This window comes from Myotis yumanensis, unplaced genomic scaffold (assembly GCF_028538775.1).
Source record: "Myotis yumanensis isolate MYYU_CA2020_CCGP unplaced genomic scaffold, mMyoYum1.0.hap1 SCAF_23, whole genome shotgun sequence".
Taxonomy (NCBI): Eukaryota; Metazoa; Chordata; class Mammalia; order Chiroptera; family Vespertilionidae; genus Myotis; species Myotis yumanensis.
In genome coordinates, this window is record NW_027223774.1 from 3,522,733 (window position 1) to 3,538,519 (window position 15,787).

At 49.9% G+C, this 15,787-nt stretch overlaps 1 protein-coding gene across 1 annotated transcript; it reads right to left on the minus strand.

Moving 5' to 3' along the window:
• Window positions 1-4,350: 4,350 nt before the first annotated feature.
• On the minus strand, window positions 4,351-9,147 carry LOC139000258 (leukocyte immunoglobulin-like receptor subfamily A member 5). Its single transcript, XM_070402512.1, has 7 exons — window positions 9,114-9,147; window positions 8,914-8,949; window positions 8,487-8,762; window positions 8,038-8,340; window positions 6,288-6,401; window positions 5,514-5,569; window positions 4,351-4,494 (listed from the first exon to the last, which is right to left on the minus strand). The coding sequence occupies exons 1-7, from the start codon at window positions 9,145-9,147 to the stop codon at window positions 4,351-4,353; spliced, it is 963 nt and encodes a 320-aa protein (XP_070258613.1).
• Between the last annotated feature and the right edge of the window lie 6,640 nt (window positions 9,148-15,787).

The window sequence follows — 15,787 nt, forward strand, 5'->3', positions numbered from 1 at the left end:
GACTACTAGGGGCTCCGCCTGCTGAGTCAGGGAACCATCCAGGGCAGACTCAGAGGTGGGGCTCGGGGGATGGGGACGCACACCCACTCTCTTCCCTGAAGTGCACAGGGGCACCTCCCTTCATGGGAAAGGCAGTCACCCCAAGCTCCTGATGCCACCAGAGGCTGTTTCAGAGACGAAGCCTTTTCAGTGCCTAAGCCTGGCAGCTGGCCAGCAGGTGGAGGAAAGCGGAGGCCGATCCCAGGGAGCCTGGGGACGTTGGCTGACCCACCCCTGGCCTCTGGGTTACAGATGAAAATGGGCCGTGGAGCTCAGCTTGGTTTCCCCTGCATGTAGACGAGCCCAGCAGAGGCAGCTGCATGCTGGGGGTCAGCTGTAGATTCAGGCAGGTTGCTGGGGGTCAGGAACCTGCAGCCCACGTGGGTGGCTTCAGACATCATCAGAGCAGATCCAACAAGCTTCACCATTTTCTCCTCTTTTCCCCCCATTTCATTTCATTTTCTGCTGTTCGTTTTCTTTTCTCTTCTCCTTTTTCTTTAAAATTTCATACTTCTCTGTTTCCTTTTCTAGTTCTATTTCCTTTTTTTCTCTGTCTTCTTACACTCTTTTCCTGGTTTTGTTTTCCTAATCTGTCTTTTTCCACAGGACTCGGCCGCATGTGGGAGGGGCCAACCTGCACTCTAAGGCCCATTTGTTTGCAGCGAGGGATCCAGGGACAGGTCTGCAACCCCCCTCAGGTTTCCCGGGCTCCGCCTCCACCTGCCTTCACCTGCCTGCCAGCTGTCCTTCTTAATCACTCAAAAGTCTGTTTCTGAAAGGGCTTCTGATGGAATTGGGAGTGTAGACCTCTGGGAATCCACTAAGGGGGAGGTGCCATTTAGACTTCAGGGGAAGTGGTGGGTGTGTTTTCTGTCCCAAAGCTACTCCTCTCAGAGTGTCAGGAATGTCTTCCTGCCCTTGGCTGGGTGGAGATCCACTTATGCAGCCCATTGGAAACCTGGAGTTTCTCTCAGTCTCAGCTCTCCCGTGAGGGGAGCACCAGTCAGGGTCCTGGGTGCTAAACACAGGCACTCAGCCCCACCCCCAGGCCAGTGACTGACGCTTCCGGAGACTGTTCAAACCCGTTGGCTTGGCCTCTGCGGCTGTCTCCTCTGTAGATACAAGATGTAGGGTGTGGTAGGCAGGGTGCCTGGGGGGCGGGGCAGCTGTGTCACCACCGAGGGCTGGATTTTTCCCTTTTCCTGAGCCATGGCTACTGGAATGGCCCTGAGCCTCTCTGGAAAATGGCTGTTTCATTGGTGGGGTGAAGTGGGGGTGCCAACTTCAGGTCTCCCAGCTGCCTCTTTTCCCTGCCTCCCCCCCACACACACCCCAATGCTTCCTACCCGAGCCTCTCCTCAGGCACCTTCAGTCTGAGCCACCCTCCTTCCACTGAAGTCTCGGTTGGGGAGCTGCAAATGAAAATTCTGTGCTCTGGTGTGTGTGTGTGGGGGGGGGGGGTTGTTTGTTTGCTTGTTTAATAAAGAAATTTTTTTTAAAAAACTGTAAATAAACCCCAGGTATTATCAACAAATCAACTGGCTCAACAAACCAGCATATCCATACAATGGAATACTATTCAGCGATACAAATAAGTGAACTGTTATTACACACAGCAAAAAAACAACAACCCTGCAGCATTATGTCTGACCCGGTTGGCCAGCAGCCCTGCCGGATGTTACACAGCTGGATGTTACACGGTCTCGGTTCTGGTGCTCCGGGCTGTGGAGGCCAGCCTGGGTTCCAGGCCTCAATCGCCTCAGTAAAATAAGCCACCCACAGCCAAGAGACCCCTCCTCACCCTTGACCTGCCCACCCCCACCACCCACCCCCTGTGAGAGCTGGGGCAGCCCCTCTCATGGCCTTACCCTTCCTGCTGGTCTCTGGGTATTTTCTGTTCTTTCTTGATGTGTCTGTCTCCTCCTCAGCTGGACCTCAGTTGGTAACTGCGGGTGAATCTCCCCTCCCACAGGCCACAGGTTCCCCAATTCAGTCCTATGTCCAGTCTGGCCCCAGGAAGAGGTGCATAAAGATCTGCAAATTCGTCCACCATCTTCTCCAGCCAACAAGAAATAGATTTTTTTTTAAGTAAAATAAAACAGTGCACCTGCGTGTAAGGCATGTAAGGGAAATGAATGCAACACGATTATAGTCATCAGTCATTAGCAAACGTTGTCATTCGTTATTAATAATTATGTATAACAGGATATTGTAGAAATTAATTTACAAAATTTTTATTAAAACATTTTGTACATACCGTTATATTGGCTGGGCCAGAAAAATATTTGTTGTGGGCCACATGCGGCCCACGGGCCACGAGTTTGACATGCTTGGTGTAGACGGCAATAGAGATTTGTTTGTCATCTGTGCCCATTTAGTAAATTTTGCACCCAAAGGTGTCCATTTTAAATGCCGTGTGTAATACGTGGCCATCCAATTGTTCAGGACGCCCTGCTACTGTGTTTTTGAAGCCTGTACAATGGGTCGTGCTGTCTGCCCTTCCATCGTTAGTGTTAGACACGTGTGCATTCTCCCATGTTCTCTCGGGCATTCAGGCTGAGATTTATTCGTGTGGTTCATGTTTTCAAAACTGAATGGTGGGGGTGTGGATTTTCCTGGGTTTTTGTCTCAGCAGTTGCCCCTCCTCCTCCTGGACTCATCGTGTTTCTCCTCACATCTTCATGTGTAAAATTTGCTCTTCTCTTACTAATGAATATTTTTATTAAAGTACTAGAGGCTCGGTGCACGAAATTCATGCACAGGAGAGGGGTGTCCCTCAGCCCGGTCTGCACCCTCTCCAATCTGGGATCCCTCATACAATCCAGGACCGCTGGCTCCTAACCGCTCACCTGCCTGCCTGATTTCCCCTATGCTTCTGCCTGCCAGCCTGACTGCCTCCTAACTGCTCCCCTGCCAGCCTGATTGATGCCTAACTGCTCCCCTGTCAGCCCGATCGCCCACAACTGCCCTCCCCTGCCGTGACCCGCCTCCTCCACACAAGGCAGCAGAGACGCCGGGATCGGCCACCTCCCTGCCACACAGAGCTGTGGGACACCCAGGCCTCATCGCATGGAGCAGCCACCAGGCCCCGCCTCCACTGTGTGCACAGCCATCTTGTGACGGCCATCTTGTGACGACATGAGGGCGAGACGACCACCTAGGCTATTATTAGTATAGATTGTGGGTATACAATATCATATTAGTTTCATAAAATTACCTCACATTATTGAGTATTTTCTCTTCCCCTTTCCACCCATCCCTCCTCCCCTCCCCTCTGGCAACCATCAGTTTTTTCTTCATTTCTATGCATCTGTTTTTGTTCCCTTTGGTTTGCTGGTGTTAAAAATTCCAGGTACATAAATAAATAAATAAATAAATAAATAAATAAATTCCAGGTACAAGTGAAATCTTTCCCTGTCTGAATTATTTCACTCAGCATAATACCTTCCAGGTCCATCCCTGTGGTCTCAATATCAGCATTTCATTCTTTCTATTCTTTTTTTTTTTTTTTGGCTGATATCTATTCCATTGTGCATGCACGCCACCTTTTTCTTACCCAGTCCTCTATGGAGCTAAAGATTCATAGCAAACTTCATTTCTAAATTCTTTGTTTAAGTGTATGTGTTATTGTTGACAGTATTACAGATATCCCCTATCTGTCCTCCACATCTCCACTCCACCCAGCCCTGCCCCAGGCCTTCAATGCTTGATATAATAGCTTAGGACATTGATTATTAAAGTTTTTTTCTAATGTATTCATTCATGGTTTTTAATTTCATCGTTTCATAGGCCTGATGTGTAGTATTTATATGATCATTTAATCTAAAACATGCACTTATGTTTTGGTTCACACATTGATTATTGAAAAGTCTGTTGCTTTATTTGCAGAATGTAGCGATATTGGTTATCTTTTTGTAATTTTTATTTTTATTGAATTCAGAGAGGAAAGGAAAGGGAGAGAGAGATAGTAACATAAATGATGGGAGAGAATCATTGATCGGCTGCCTCCTGCAAGCCCCCACTGGGGATTGAGCCCACAACCCAGGCATGTGCCCTTGACCAGAATCAAAGCTAGGACCCTTAAGTCCATAGGCCAATGCTCTCTCCACTGAGCCAAACAGTCTAGGGCTTGGTTATCTTTGACTATAGAACCAGGAGACTCCCAGAGGGTCCCAGAAGCTGCTGGGGGTATACATCTGGTCTCCAGGCCGGCTGGAGTTACTAGCTGAATGTCCATGGGGGCAGCTTTTCTGCCTTCTGGGGTCCTTGCAGGCCCCCTCCCTGGAGTTTGGGGCCTGGGTCCTTCCTGGGCTAGTGGATGGCTAGAGCAGCGTACAAGCTGGGCTCTTCTGGGGGCTCCTCTGATGGGGAAGAAGGGGGTGCACTTGTCTCCCAGCTGAGGGCCAAGAGGTTCAGCTGGGTGTACGTCACATCCTGGGGGTCGTTAGGTGCAGCCTGGAGCAGGGGGAGAGAGAGGGATGACACTTGGTGGGGGTTTGAGAAGCCTCAGGGCCTGGGGAGGATGGGGCCCACCTGTCTGTCCTCTCCTGTTTGTCTGCCCTTTGTGTCCAGCGATACCCCTGACAGGGAGGAAGGAGAGGTGGCCATTCGCTGCCTGGGTCTTGGTCTTGAGCGGTTCACCTGGGTGTACGTCACTCCCTGGGGGCCTTCACCCTGCCTGCTCTGCTGGAGACAGTGAGACACAACAATGTCTCCTTGATTCCACAGTAGAAATCCTCCTGTCAATTGTCCTCATGTTGCCAGAGAGATGGTTTACACTTTAAATAGATCGGGTCCCCCTCCTGGTGGAATCTGCAGGGCCTTCCCGAGCCTTGGGGCCTCTGGATGCTTCTGTGGTTCTGACTCTTATCCTAACGTGCTCTCTCTTGCTCACTGGGCTCCAGCCTCATGGCCCGTCCTCCTAAAGAAGCATGTCCTGCCTCAGGACCTTTGCACCCGCTCTTTCCCTGTCCCCCCACCATGCACTCTATCTCCTCCTCTTGCTTTGTGTTCCTTCACAGCACTTTGCTCTCTGGGACACTGTCTGCTTGTTTGCATATTGTCTCCCTCACCCACAGGTGAGCTCGAGGCGTATGGAGACAATGTGGCTCAGGGCTGCACCGTGGCCCCTAAATGGAGCCAGGAAACAGCCCTGTCACATCTGCTGGGTGAATGAATGAAGGGGATCGAGGGGACCTGGGAGTGAGTCACTCATTCCTGCCTCCTCCTGAGACCTGGGGCTGCACAAGGTCAGACAGAGGATGAGGGGCCGGCAAAGGGGGCCACATAGGAGGGGCCATGAGGTCACATGGAAACCAGGAGGAGTGAGTCACAGCAGGACGACCTGGGGGCCCAGAGGGGAGGTCAGTGTGGACGCTGCTGATAAGCAGGTGAGGTGGGACAGGGAAGGGTCCATTGGATTAAACTGGGCAACAGAAGGTCCTTGGTGGCCTGGACAGGAGCAGGGGTCTCACCCGAGGGTCCAGCTCCATGCTCTCTCCAGGCTGGGGGTCCTTCATGGCAGCATCTGCTGGGGGAGAACAGGGGTGTGTCTCCTGGCAGGTCCCCGAGATCTCAGGGCTGCAAACCCACCTGCTCCCAGATGGGCCACTAACCCAGGGTGAGGTGCAGAGCCAGGACACATCCTGTGCGTCTCAGTCCTTCTCACCCAGACCCCCATCCTCCCAACCTAACCCTCCCCATCACCTCCTGAAATCCCTGTGCCCCCTCCCCCAGGGCAGCTGTCTTTTCCTCTCACAGAGGGGCTCCTCCTGGGAATCAGCAGCTGGGCTGCAGCTGGGGGAGGAGAAAGGAGAGTTAGGGACTGGGGGGGGCGCATGGGCTGTTGGAGTCTTAGGTCTTTGGGGCAGGAATTACATGATCTGCAGGCCTCTGTCCTTGGGCTCTGGGTCTGTGGTCCCTGCAGGAGGTTGGACATGAGCTTCTCTCTGGGTTGGTCAAGAGGGACAGAATCAGACCTGGGAGGTTAGGCGCCCCTCCCCCTGTGATTCCACAGGAAAGAAGGAACCTTAACACACACTTGTGTGCATCTTTCATGAGATTGAAAATGATGAAAGATTACTCTACATTTGTACATCGGTGCTGACATTGTTTTCTTTCAAGATTTTCTGATTTAAGATTCTGGAGAAATCCTTTTCCCAGCTGGACCTTCTCCATCCATTTGGTTTCCTGTGGCAGGTGCTCTGAGCCCCCGTTCTGTGACCCAGGTCACCCCATTCCCTACTCACCAGACATCCTGCCTTTGCTCTGACGTCGGTGTCGGAGGAGGAGAAGGAGGAGGGAGAGCAGCAGAACCAGGGCCACTGAGACTCCAATCAGGACGTACAGGTACCATTGGCGACCTTGGACACAAGTGACGTCATAAGTGAGGCAATGATGCCTTTTAATGAGCACCTACTGTGTGCGAAGTACATGCCGGTGTCTGTCACTCATCCCCTCTCATCTCACAGCAGTCATGCACCAGGGATTGCTGACCCCACCACCCACTTCACTGAGGCTCAGAGAGGTTAATCACGTGCCCCAAGTCACCCAGCCTGGGCGGGGCGGGGCGGGGCTGGGACTGGAACCTGGGATTGTGGGTTCCCTGTGCTCTCCTTACGCTGCCCCCCAGGGGGACACCAGCTTCTTGCTCTGGGCTCCTCCTCTGCAGGGGCTTGTACATGTATCATCTGGAGCTGAGGGTCCTTCCTCATTACCCGCCCCCAGCACAGCAGAGACACGGAGGGGCAGGGTGTGGTGTGGACTCTGAGTCTCTCCCAGGCCATCCCCAACCACAGGGCCCTGACACCCCATGGGAAAGTCAGGCTGGGCTGGGGCTCTGCCTTCCTGAGCTCTGTGAGGCCCTTATGTCACCTCATCTCCCAGCAGCCTGTGAGCAGGATGGGACCAGGGATGAGCAGACAGGAACCCGGCACTCAGAGGAGAGAAGGGACCGGCCAGCCCCACAGCAGGAGCAGCAGAGCCAGGAGATGAACCAGGGCTGATCCACCCTGTTCCCTCCTCTGAGCGGAGCCTGAGCTGAGGGGGAGGACTGGCTGCCCGGACCCTTGTCCTGCCTGCCCCTCCCTGTACAGTGTCACTGTCACTGAGACAGAGGGGACAGGCCCCATAACATCCTGGAGGGTCCCTGTGAGGCCCCTCTCCCAGGAGGTCAGGACCAGAACCAACAGGAAATCTAAGCTCTGGAGAAGGATTCTCTCCTTTCACACTTGTAGACACTGAAGCCCAGACAGGGAAAGCGGGTATCCAAGTCAGTGAATCCAGAGCGGCCTGAACCCCTTAACCCACCATGGTCCAGCCCCTGTCCCCATGGAGGAACACACCACCTCCCCACAGACTCTCACCTACCCCTCTGTGGGCCCGACTCAGAGCCTCCTAGGGATGAGGATGACAGGTGAGTGGTGGGGGCTGCCTTCTCCCCACTAGAGCTCAGCTCCTCCTCCCCAGCCTGTGCCCCCATACCTCTCTCTGCCATGACTATCTCACCCATAAGTAGCCACAGAGCCCTGGGACTCCAGCCCCCTGGGACACAGGCCTGTCCTTGAGGACTTGGGTCACTCGATCCCCTGACAGACTCTCAGGGCTTGCTGGGTGGGCTGTGCACCCTCTGAGCAGAGCTCCCCGGGACTCACCAGCTGGGGAGGTGGGAACTGTGGGTGGGGGGTTGGGGCCTCCAGATGGTCCTGGAAATGAGGATAGAAAGGGGTGAAGCTGGGGCTCACTCTGGAGTCTCCAAATCACTCCGTACTTATCCTACATCTGCTCTGTGATCCCCGAAAACACTCCCCCGGCCCACTTAACTAGTTCCCAACCCAGTTTATGGGGAGGATTCAACAAAAGTGAGAGCGTCTCTGAGGGCAGATCTCTGCTGGGTGACCAACACTCAGACTCCTCACTCTCCTCCAAGCTCAGATCTCTCCTGGAGGCAGGACCCTGAGCTGCCTCTCCTCAGAGAGGATGGGATCAAGGGCCGCTCACCTGAGACCAGTAGATGCAGTGGGTCACTAGGGTTAGACCACTCCTGGGGATGCTTCTGAAAATAGCCATAGCATCTGAATGTCCCCCTGTGGCTGGGGGTCACGGGGCCCACAAATAACTGGGCTTGGAACTGCCCACTGGGCTGTCGCTGTGAGCCCAAGGTCCAGGAGAGCCTGTGATCTCCTTCCTTAGTCAGAAGGAACCTATCAAATGACTCCTTTGAGCCACACTGGAGGGTCACGTTCCCTCCTGAGGTCACCACAGGGCTGGGCAGGGCTGAGAGCCTGGGTTTGCTGTAGAATCCTAGGAGAGGAGGAGGCAGCGTGTTAAATGGGGCTCACAGCTCCCTCATGTCCCCCAGGGCTGGGCTGTGAGAGGGAGACACCCTGAGAGCAGACCCCCTTCCTGAGGGCAGAGCCAGAGGCTGGGACCCCTGAGTGTCCTCTCACCTGTCACCACCAGCTCCAGGGGGTCACTGTGCCCTGACCAGCCGGTGGGGCTGAGGTAGTTACAGGTATATCTCTCTGCATACTTTCCTGTAATGAGGAACTTGGCCCTGTCTCCAGGCTCCAGCGATTTCTGTCTGTCCAAGTACTGAGGCCTGCCATCTGCATACAGCCGGTACTCCTGAGCCTTCAGGGTCCCCCGACACCAGATGGTCACGGGGCTCCCCCAGGGGATCACAGGGCCTGGCTCAGCCCAGATGGTGGGTATGGAGAGGTTCTCTAAAAGGAAACCAGAGGCTGCTTTACAAAGACCTTCCCCACCTCACCCCCAGCTCAGCCCAAGACCCGCTCATCCCAGCACCTCTGTGCTCCCTCCTGAGTCTCAGTGGCTGAAGTAGGAGATGGGACATGGAGCCTGGGGAGGACTCACCTGCCTGCACATGGATCCTCTGGTCCAGACTCAGCCCTGGAAGAGAGTCCTTGTGAGAAATTTGCACCCGGATATCTCAGCTGATTCCCTTCCCATCATGGTCTGGTCCATTTGAGCTGCTTGAGCCTGAAGTTCCCCATGAGCAACAGAGTATGAGCCTCCCCTTCCCGCCTGCTCCTGTCCCCATGTCTTCAACTGACCAAGGCAGAGAAGAGCAGAGAGAATGGACGTCATGGCGTCTGCTCTGAGGGCTCCTGCTCTGAAGATGGAGGAGGCCTGGGCCTGAAGGACAGAGACGCACAGGATGTGGCGAATCAGGAGCTGCTGCCACCCTTCCGGGTTATCACAGCTGTGGACCCACAGTCAGGGGACGGCCCCTTCTTTGGGCTGGCTCTGGGTTTTTTCCATGATGAGGACTCAGGAGGACCCCAGGGCCTCCAGAGAAACAGCCCAGATCTGGAGTCTCTTCTGACTCCCAGGACTCTGCCGGATCTGAATTCCTACTCCGGGACCCAGGTCCTTGTCCTGACTCGATCTTCTGAATAGAAGTTACTAATTTCCTCCCACGCACAGAATTGACTTTTGGTCTTTAACTCGTCCATAAACCAATATTTATTGATCACCTACTATCTGCCGAATATTTGTGCCTGAACCAGAAATACATCCGTGATGGGTCCAGGAGACCCATCACCTGTATTTTGAGAATTCTTCTTGGCAGAGTATGGGCATTCGAAGGCTAATATTGCAATGACTTTACATACAAAGGACAAATGAGAGAAAAGGTGGGAAGATCTGGGGACCATGACTAGACTGTGGTTGAGGGGATGGCTATTTGAAGAGATGGAGTCTGAAGAGGTGGGAATGAGGATATTCTTGACAGGATAGAACATTCTAGAGAACCCTAGAGACATAGAGAGTCTCTGAACAACAGTACGAGAGGGTGAGGTGGTGGCTGGTCATAGGCGTGCTCCACCCCCACCCCTCCCGCCCCATGCAAGGATGTGGGATTCTGTCTATAAGGCAAAAGGAATGCATAGGAATGGACTGTGATGGTCGGCCTGAGTTATGAAGATCGTATGGGCCATGTATTACAAACGAACCAGAGAAATGAAATGCATGTCAATAAAAGATAACATCAACTGTAACTGAACTCCAACCTAGTGTTTCCAGCCATGCTCCATGAATTTCTTACATGGATTTACCACACAATCCTTGCATAGCCCTGAGCAGTCACAACACATGCAGGGAAGAGAAATAAGAAGAAGGAACCTCAGCATTGCTTCTAGTCCTGTGCTTTAAGCTGTGGCCTTGGGAAGGAGCTTGCTAGTCCTATAGAACTCTAAGAAAGTAGATATGAAGGAGCACAAACATGTTCAATAGTAGATGGTGTGAGTGTGCGTGTGTATGTGTGTGCATCAGTGTGTGTGTGTGTGTGTGTGTGTGTGTGTGTGTGTGTGTGTTCATGGGGTAACTGCACCTGTCTGGTTGAAGAAAGCAGAAGTGAGAGTTGAGGTGTTTGTGGGGACGGTCTGGGGGAGTGCTGCCCCTGGAAGCACATGTGTAGAACGCTCTGACTGGTGGGAGATGCCCATTTCTGAATTGACATAAAATTAAATATTATTCAGCCACAAGAGAGAAGGAAATCCTGCCATTTGTAATGACCCTGAGGGACCTGGAGGGCATTATGCTACGTGAGATCAATCAGACAGACAAAGACAGATGCTCATTCATCTCACGTACGTGTGGGATCTGAAAAAGCCAAACTAGTAGAAACAGAGAGAACGATGGTTACCACAGGGAGTGTGGGGAAAGGAGAGATGTTGGTGAAAGAGTATCAGCTTTCAGTGATAAGATGAACAATTTGGGGGGCTAATGTACAGTATGGTGATCTCAGTAAGCAATACTGTATCATATTACCCCAAAAGTATCTAAGAGGTTGTATCCTAAAGGTTCTCACGGCAAAAAAATGGGGCAATTATGACTTATTAACGGAATTGTTAGCTAACACTGAAATGGTATCATATTGCAATATTTAAATGTATCACATCCACACATTGTAACCTAACACTTAGCCAATGTTATATGCCATTTACATTTCAGTAAAGTTGGGAAAAATCACCCTCAGGCTTGATGGAAGAAAAACTTACCTAGAATGGAGGACAAGAAATAGAGTCTGATGGTGGCATATGTTGGAAAGCTTGCGAATCTATCCACCCACCTATGTGTTCCTTTGTGTGTCTATGTATCTGCATGTCAGTCTATCTATCTATCTATCTATCTATCTATCTATCTATCTATCTATCATCTATCTATCATCTACATCTATCTCCATCTGCAATCAATCTCTTTCTTCTCCAGACTCTAATAAAACTAATGTCTGTTGTCTTAAGCCATCTAGTTAGTTGTATTTTGTTGTGGCGAACTTACCAAACTAATTCACTATCTCTCATTCTCTCTCTCTCTCTCTCTCTCTCTCTCTCTCTCTCTCCTTCTTATCAGATCTCTGATAGAAGAAACAAGTTTGACTCAAACATAAAAAACGATTTCAGTAAAACAAGAAAAACTAGATATTGTAGGTTTCCTTCTCTTCTAGAGATGCAGAACCCAACTATCCACTCTGCTTTTTGTTGTCAGAAGATTATACGTGCAACTGGTAGAAGGCTGAATAGATATTCAGTGGGAGAGAGATTTCATGTTTCTGCTAAAATTTGTTTCATATTCTTAACCATTTTATTCATTAATTTGCCACTGGAATATTAAGCTCTGTAAACCAAATAATTGTTTTGACTTTCACATGGCAGCGAGCTATGTTAAAATCAGTATGTGGTTGTAGAGTTTAGGAAAACTACACAGGACAGTTCAGAGATGTGGCTCAAGTCAGACCCTCAGCACCTGCTATTTTTGGGGTGAGGAGAGCTGGTCCACTTCCTGTGTGACCAGCGCCTTGTGCCCTGCACACGCTGCGGTGTGGGGCCTCTGCCCACCACATCCTGTGAACTGCCTCTTGAGCTTCACCTTAACAACAGAAAAATAAGTCATCAAAACCTCTGCTATAAAAACTTCCACAAGGAGTTCACCCCTTTTCCTGATGCATGAACCTGATACCACAAACTGAATTCAAAGTTGTCATCACAGAATCCTCAAGCCGGGAAAGCTCACCTTCTTTGAAGAGGTCGAGCTGACACAGACCTGGTACAGTCTTGACCAGGAATGTGGGTATGTATCTAGGAGGTTTATCTTAAGACCATGGGCCACCACCAGCTCCCCTAATTCTTCCTTATTTTGTATGTTAATCCTGAGAAGTGCTATGAATTCAGCACTGGGCTGTGGACAGCTCTAGTTCCATCCATAGGGCACCTAGATATGTTTCTTTCCTAAAGTCTCTTCAATTTCATATAAAAGGGGCAAGAACTATGAGTATATGACTTCCATGTGTTTTATGTAGAATGTTTTCTAGATCTTTATTCTTTTAAAGGGTTTACCTTCACTACAAGTGTATTTAAATCTTACATAGGTATTTTATCCTCTTGCTGTGTTTAGCACCAAGAGCATGTTCATCCCTGGCCAGTTTTTCTCAGTGGTTAGAACATCAGACCACACTCAGAAGGGTCAGGGTTTCGAGTCCCAGTCAAAGGCATGTACCTGGGTTACAGATTCAATACAGCCCCTGTCCAGGCATGTGCGGGAGGTAATCCCTCAATACGTCTCTGTCACACTCATGTTTCTCTATCTCCCCACCCCCCTTCCTCCTTCTCACTCTCTCTGAAAAAAAGAATCAATGGAAAAAATATCCTTGGGTGAGGGTTAAAAAATAAATAAAAAGCCCTAGTGGATAGAGTGTCAGCCTGTGGACTGAAGGGTCCCAGGTTCGATTCTGGTCATGGGCAAATGCCTGGGTTGCAGGCTCGATCCCCAGTGTGGGTCATGCAGGAAGCAGTCTCTCTCATCATTGATGTTTCTCTCTCATCATTGATGTTTCTATCTCTCTCTCTCTTCCTCTCCCCGTCCCTTCCTTTCCCCCTCCCTTCCTCTCTGAAATCAACAAAAAGTATTTTAAACAATAATTAAAATAAATCAATAAAGGGCCAACACACAAAACTTACGTTTTCAGCCGCTCACCCACAGGCAGAGGGAGGATGTGAAGACTGGAATCGCCCATGGAGAGTCTGGGGTGTCCGGCTTTGGGGAGAGGTGTGGAGGCGCGGCCACCTGGACCCGGTGCTAGAGCATCCACCAATACCACGGCCGCCATTCTTCTTGGGAGGAGCAATTGATCTACTCCAAGCAGCATCAGCCTGAGGAAAAGCACTCCACCTGCCCAGCCCTGTGGAATCCTCCTCGCCCCACCCAGCACTTGAAGTTCTACTGAGGGATCAGCAGCATAGGCTGGGGCTCAGAAGGCTGGGCAGTGGCAGGGGTTGTCAGTGACTTGCTTTGGGATGGGGCCATTCTCCCCCACTTCCCAGGGAGCTCATGGGAGACCTGAGAGAAACACCAGCTTCTAGCTCCCACAGACCCAGCCTCTGAGCTTCCAAGGTAGGCACCCAGGACCCAGGCTTCCCTCTCAGCCCGGCTTCGTCAGGAGGGACATCTGGCCTAATTAGCATATTAGACTATTATTATTATACATAGGTACTTGTTTGTTGCCATTTTTATTCTTTATGCTTGTGTTCCTTCTTCCCTTTCTATTTCTTCTTTTTACAACAGTCCCTTTAGTATTTTTAAGATATATTTTATTGATTTTTTACAGAGAGGAGGGAGAAGGACAGAGTGTTAGAAACATTGATCAGCATTTCTTGCATTGCTCGTTTGGTGGTAATAAACTCCCTTAGCCTTTTTTTGTCTGCAAAGCTCATGATTTCACCTTTAATTTTGAATAGTAGACTTGCTGGATAGAGTGTTTGGTCCCTTGCTTTTCATCACTTTGTATACTTCATTCCATTCCTTTCCCTTATGGCCTAAGGTGTTTCTATTGAGAAATCAGTTGATAGTCCAGTGAGAGATGCTTTGTAGGTAACTTTCTGTCTCTCATGCAGCCTTTAAGATTCTTTCTTTGTATTTTACATTTTCCAGTTTAATTATGATGTGTGTTGGTGTAGGTCTTTTGGGGTTCATTTTGATTGGGACTGTATGTGCTTCTCGGACTTATGTGACTTTTTTCTTCCGAAAAGTCAAGGAAGTTTTCTGTCATTTTTTCAAACAGGCTTTTTATTACTTGCTCCACTTCCTATCCTCCTGGCACCCCTATTATTTGGATGTTGTTTCATTTCACGTTGTCCCAAAGTTCCCTTAGACTCTCCTCTTGCTTTTTAATTTTTCCCCAGTTGCTGCTCTGCTTGGGTGTTTTTTTCCTGTCTTGTCTTCTAACTCAACTTCTTCTAGTCTACTGTTGAAACCTTCCATTGTAATAAAGAGGAAATGAAGAATGACATAGTGGCCATAAACAGCACAATGGAAGAAATTAGGAGAAAAAGAGAAGAAAAAGAGAAGAGAGAAAAAATAATAAAAATTGAGTAGTAAAAAAAAAAAAAAAGAAAGTAGAAAAGGAAATTGAGTTGGAGCAGGGAAGAGGAAATTAGAGATATGAACAAAACAAGAGACTAGAATAATAACGAATAAAGCAGATAGATAAGGAAGATCCATTTTTGAAAAGGGGGAAAAGGAAAGGAAAGAGGAAAACAAAAAATGAAAAAGGTGTAGAAAAATGGGAGGGGGAAAAAAGAGAAGAGAGGAAGAAAAAGGTGAAAAAAATAAAAGAAATAAAATTTTAAAAATGAAGTGAAGTGTCCTTCGCTTCAGCCAAGTTTTAATGCCCTGTGGAAGCTGGCATAGGACCTCACTCTTCTGTCTGCCAATTCTAGGCTTCCTGTTAGGTATTTAGGTACTAATTACTGCCAGGCACTGTCTTTTGACTTTTAGCTTCCTGCTTGAAGCTCCACGTGATCCACTGGTCCACTGCTTGTGTCTGTCTCCACAGGCCTTGGTGTCAAGCAGGAGGGCCCAATCTGCCCTCTGCCTACCCACCAGCTCTCAGTCTTAATCATTCGATAGTCTGTTTCTGACAGGGCTTTTGGTAGGGTTGGCGTTGTTTCGCTTTCAGGGAATAAGATGGGTGTTTTTTCCTGTCCCAGAGCTGCTCCTCCACGAGTGGCCTAAATATTACAAGGACAGAGATCTTAGTATGGAGACCAATGGGGTCAGCTGGCACTCTGGAATTTTTATCAGTCTGGCTCCTAGAAGAGTGGGGCGGATGGCCCCTTCTCCACTCCTGTCACTGAGGGCTCCTTGAGACTGTTCAGACCCATAAGCTTGGCCTCTGCCTTTGTTTCCTCAGTAAAGCTCAAAATGCAGGGTGGAACAGGCTGTATCACTTAAGGCAGGTTTTTTTCCCCTTTACCTCCCTTCTGGGTGTTGGGAGACGGTAGCTCTTCCCAGGGAAAATGGCCGTTTTGGTTTGGAAGCTTATGAATGACCCAATGCAGGACTCCTGGCTACTGCTTTTTCATGTCTCCCTGCCCTGCTTCCCTCCCTCACCTGTCCTCAGGCAACTCAAGTCCACATCTCCCTCCCTGAGCCAATGCCTCAGGTGTGCAGTTGCCAATGAAAACTCCCATGTTTGGGCTTCAGATGCCTTCTGTTCTTCCTTGTTATAAGTCACCTCTTCAGCTGGACCACAGTTGGAAATTCCAGGTGAATGTGCTCCAATTTAGTTGCATTTCAAGCCTGGCCTTCAGATCAGGTGCCTGACAGGTCTGCCTAGCTAGCTCCCATTTTCCCCCTCCCTATGGCTGACTTATATGCCATTGTGTATACACGCTATATCTTTCTCATCCAATCATCTATGGAGCTAAAGATTCAATCCAATCTTTTTACC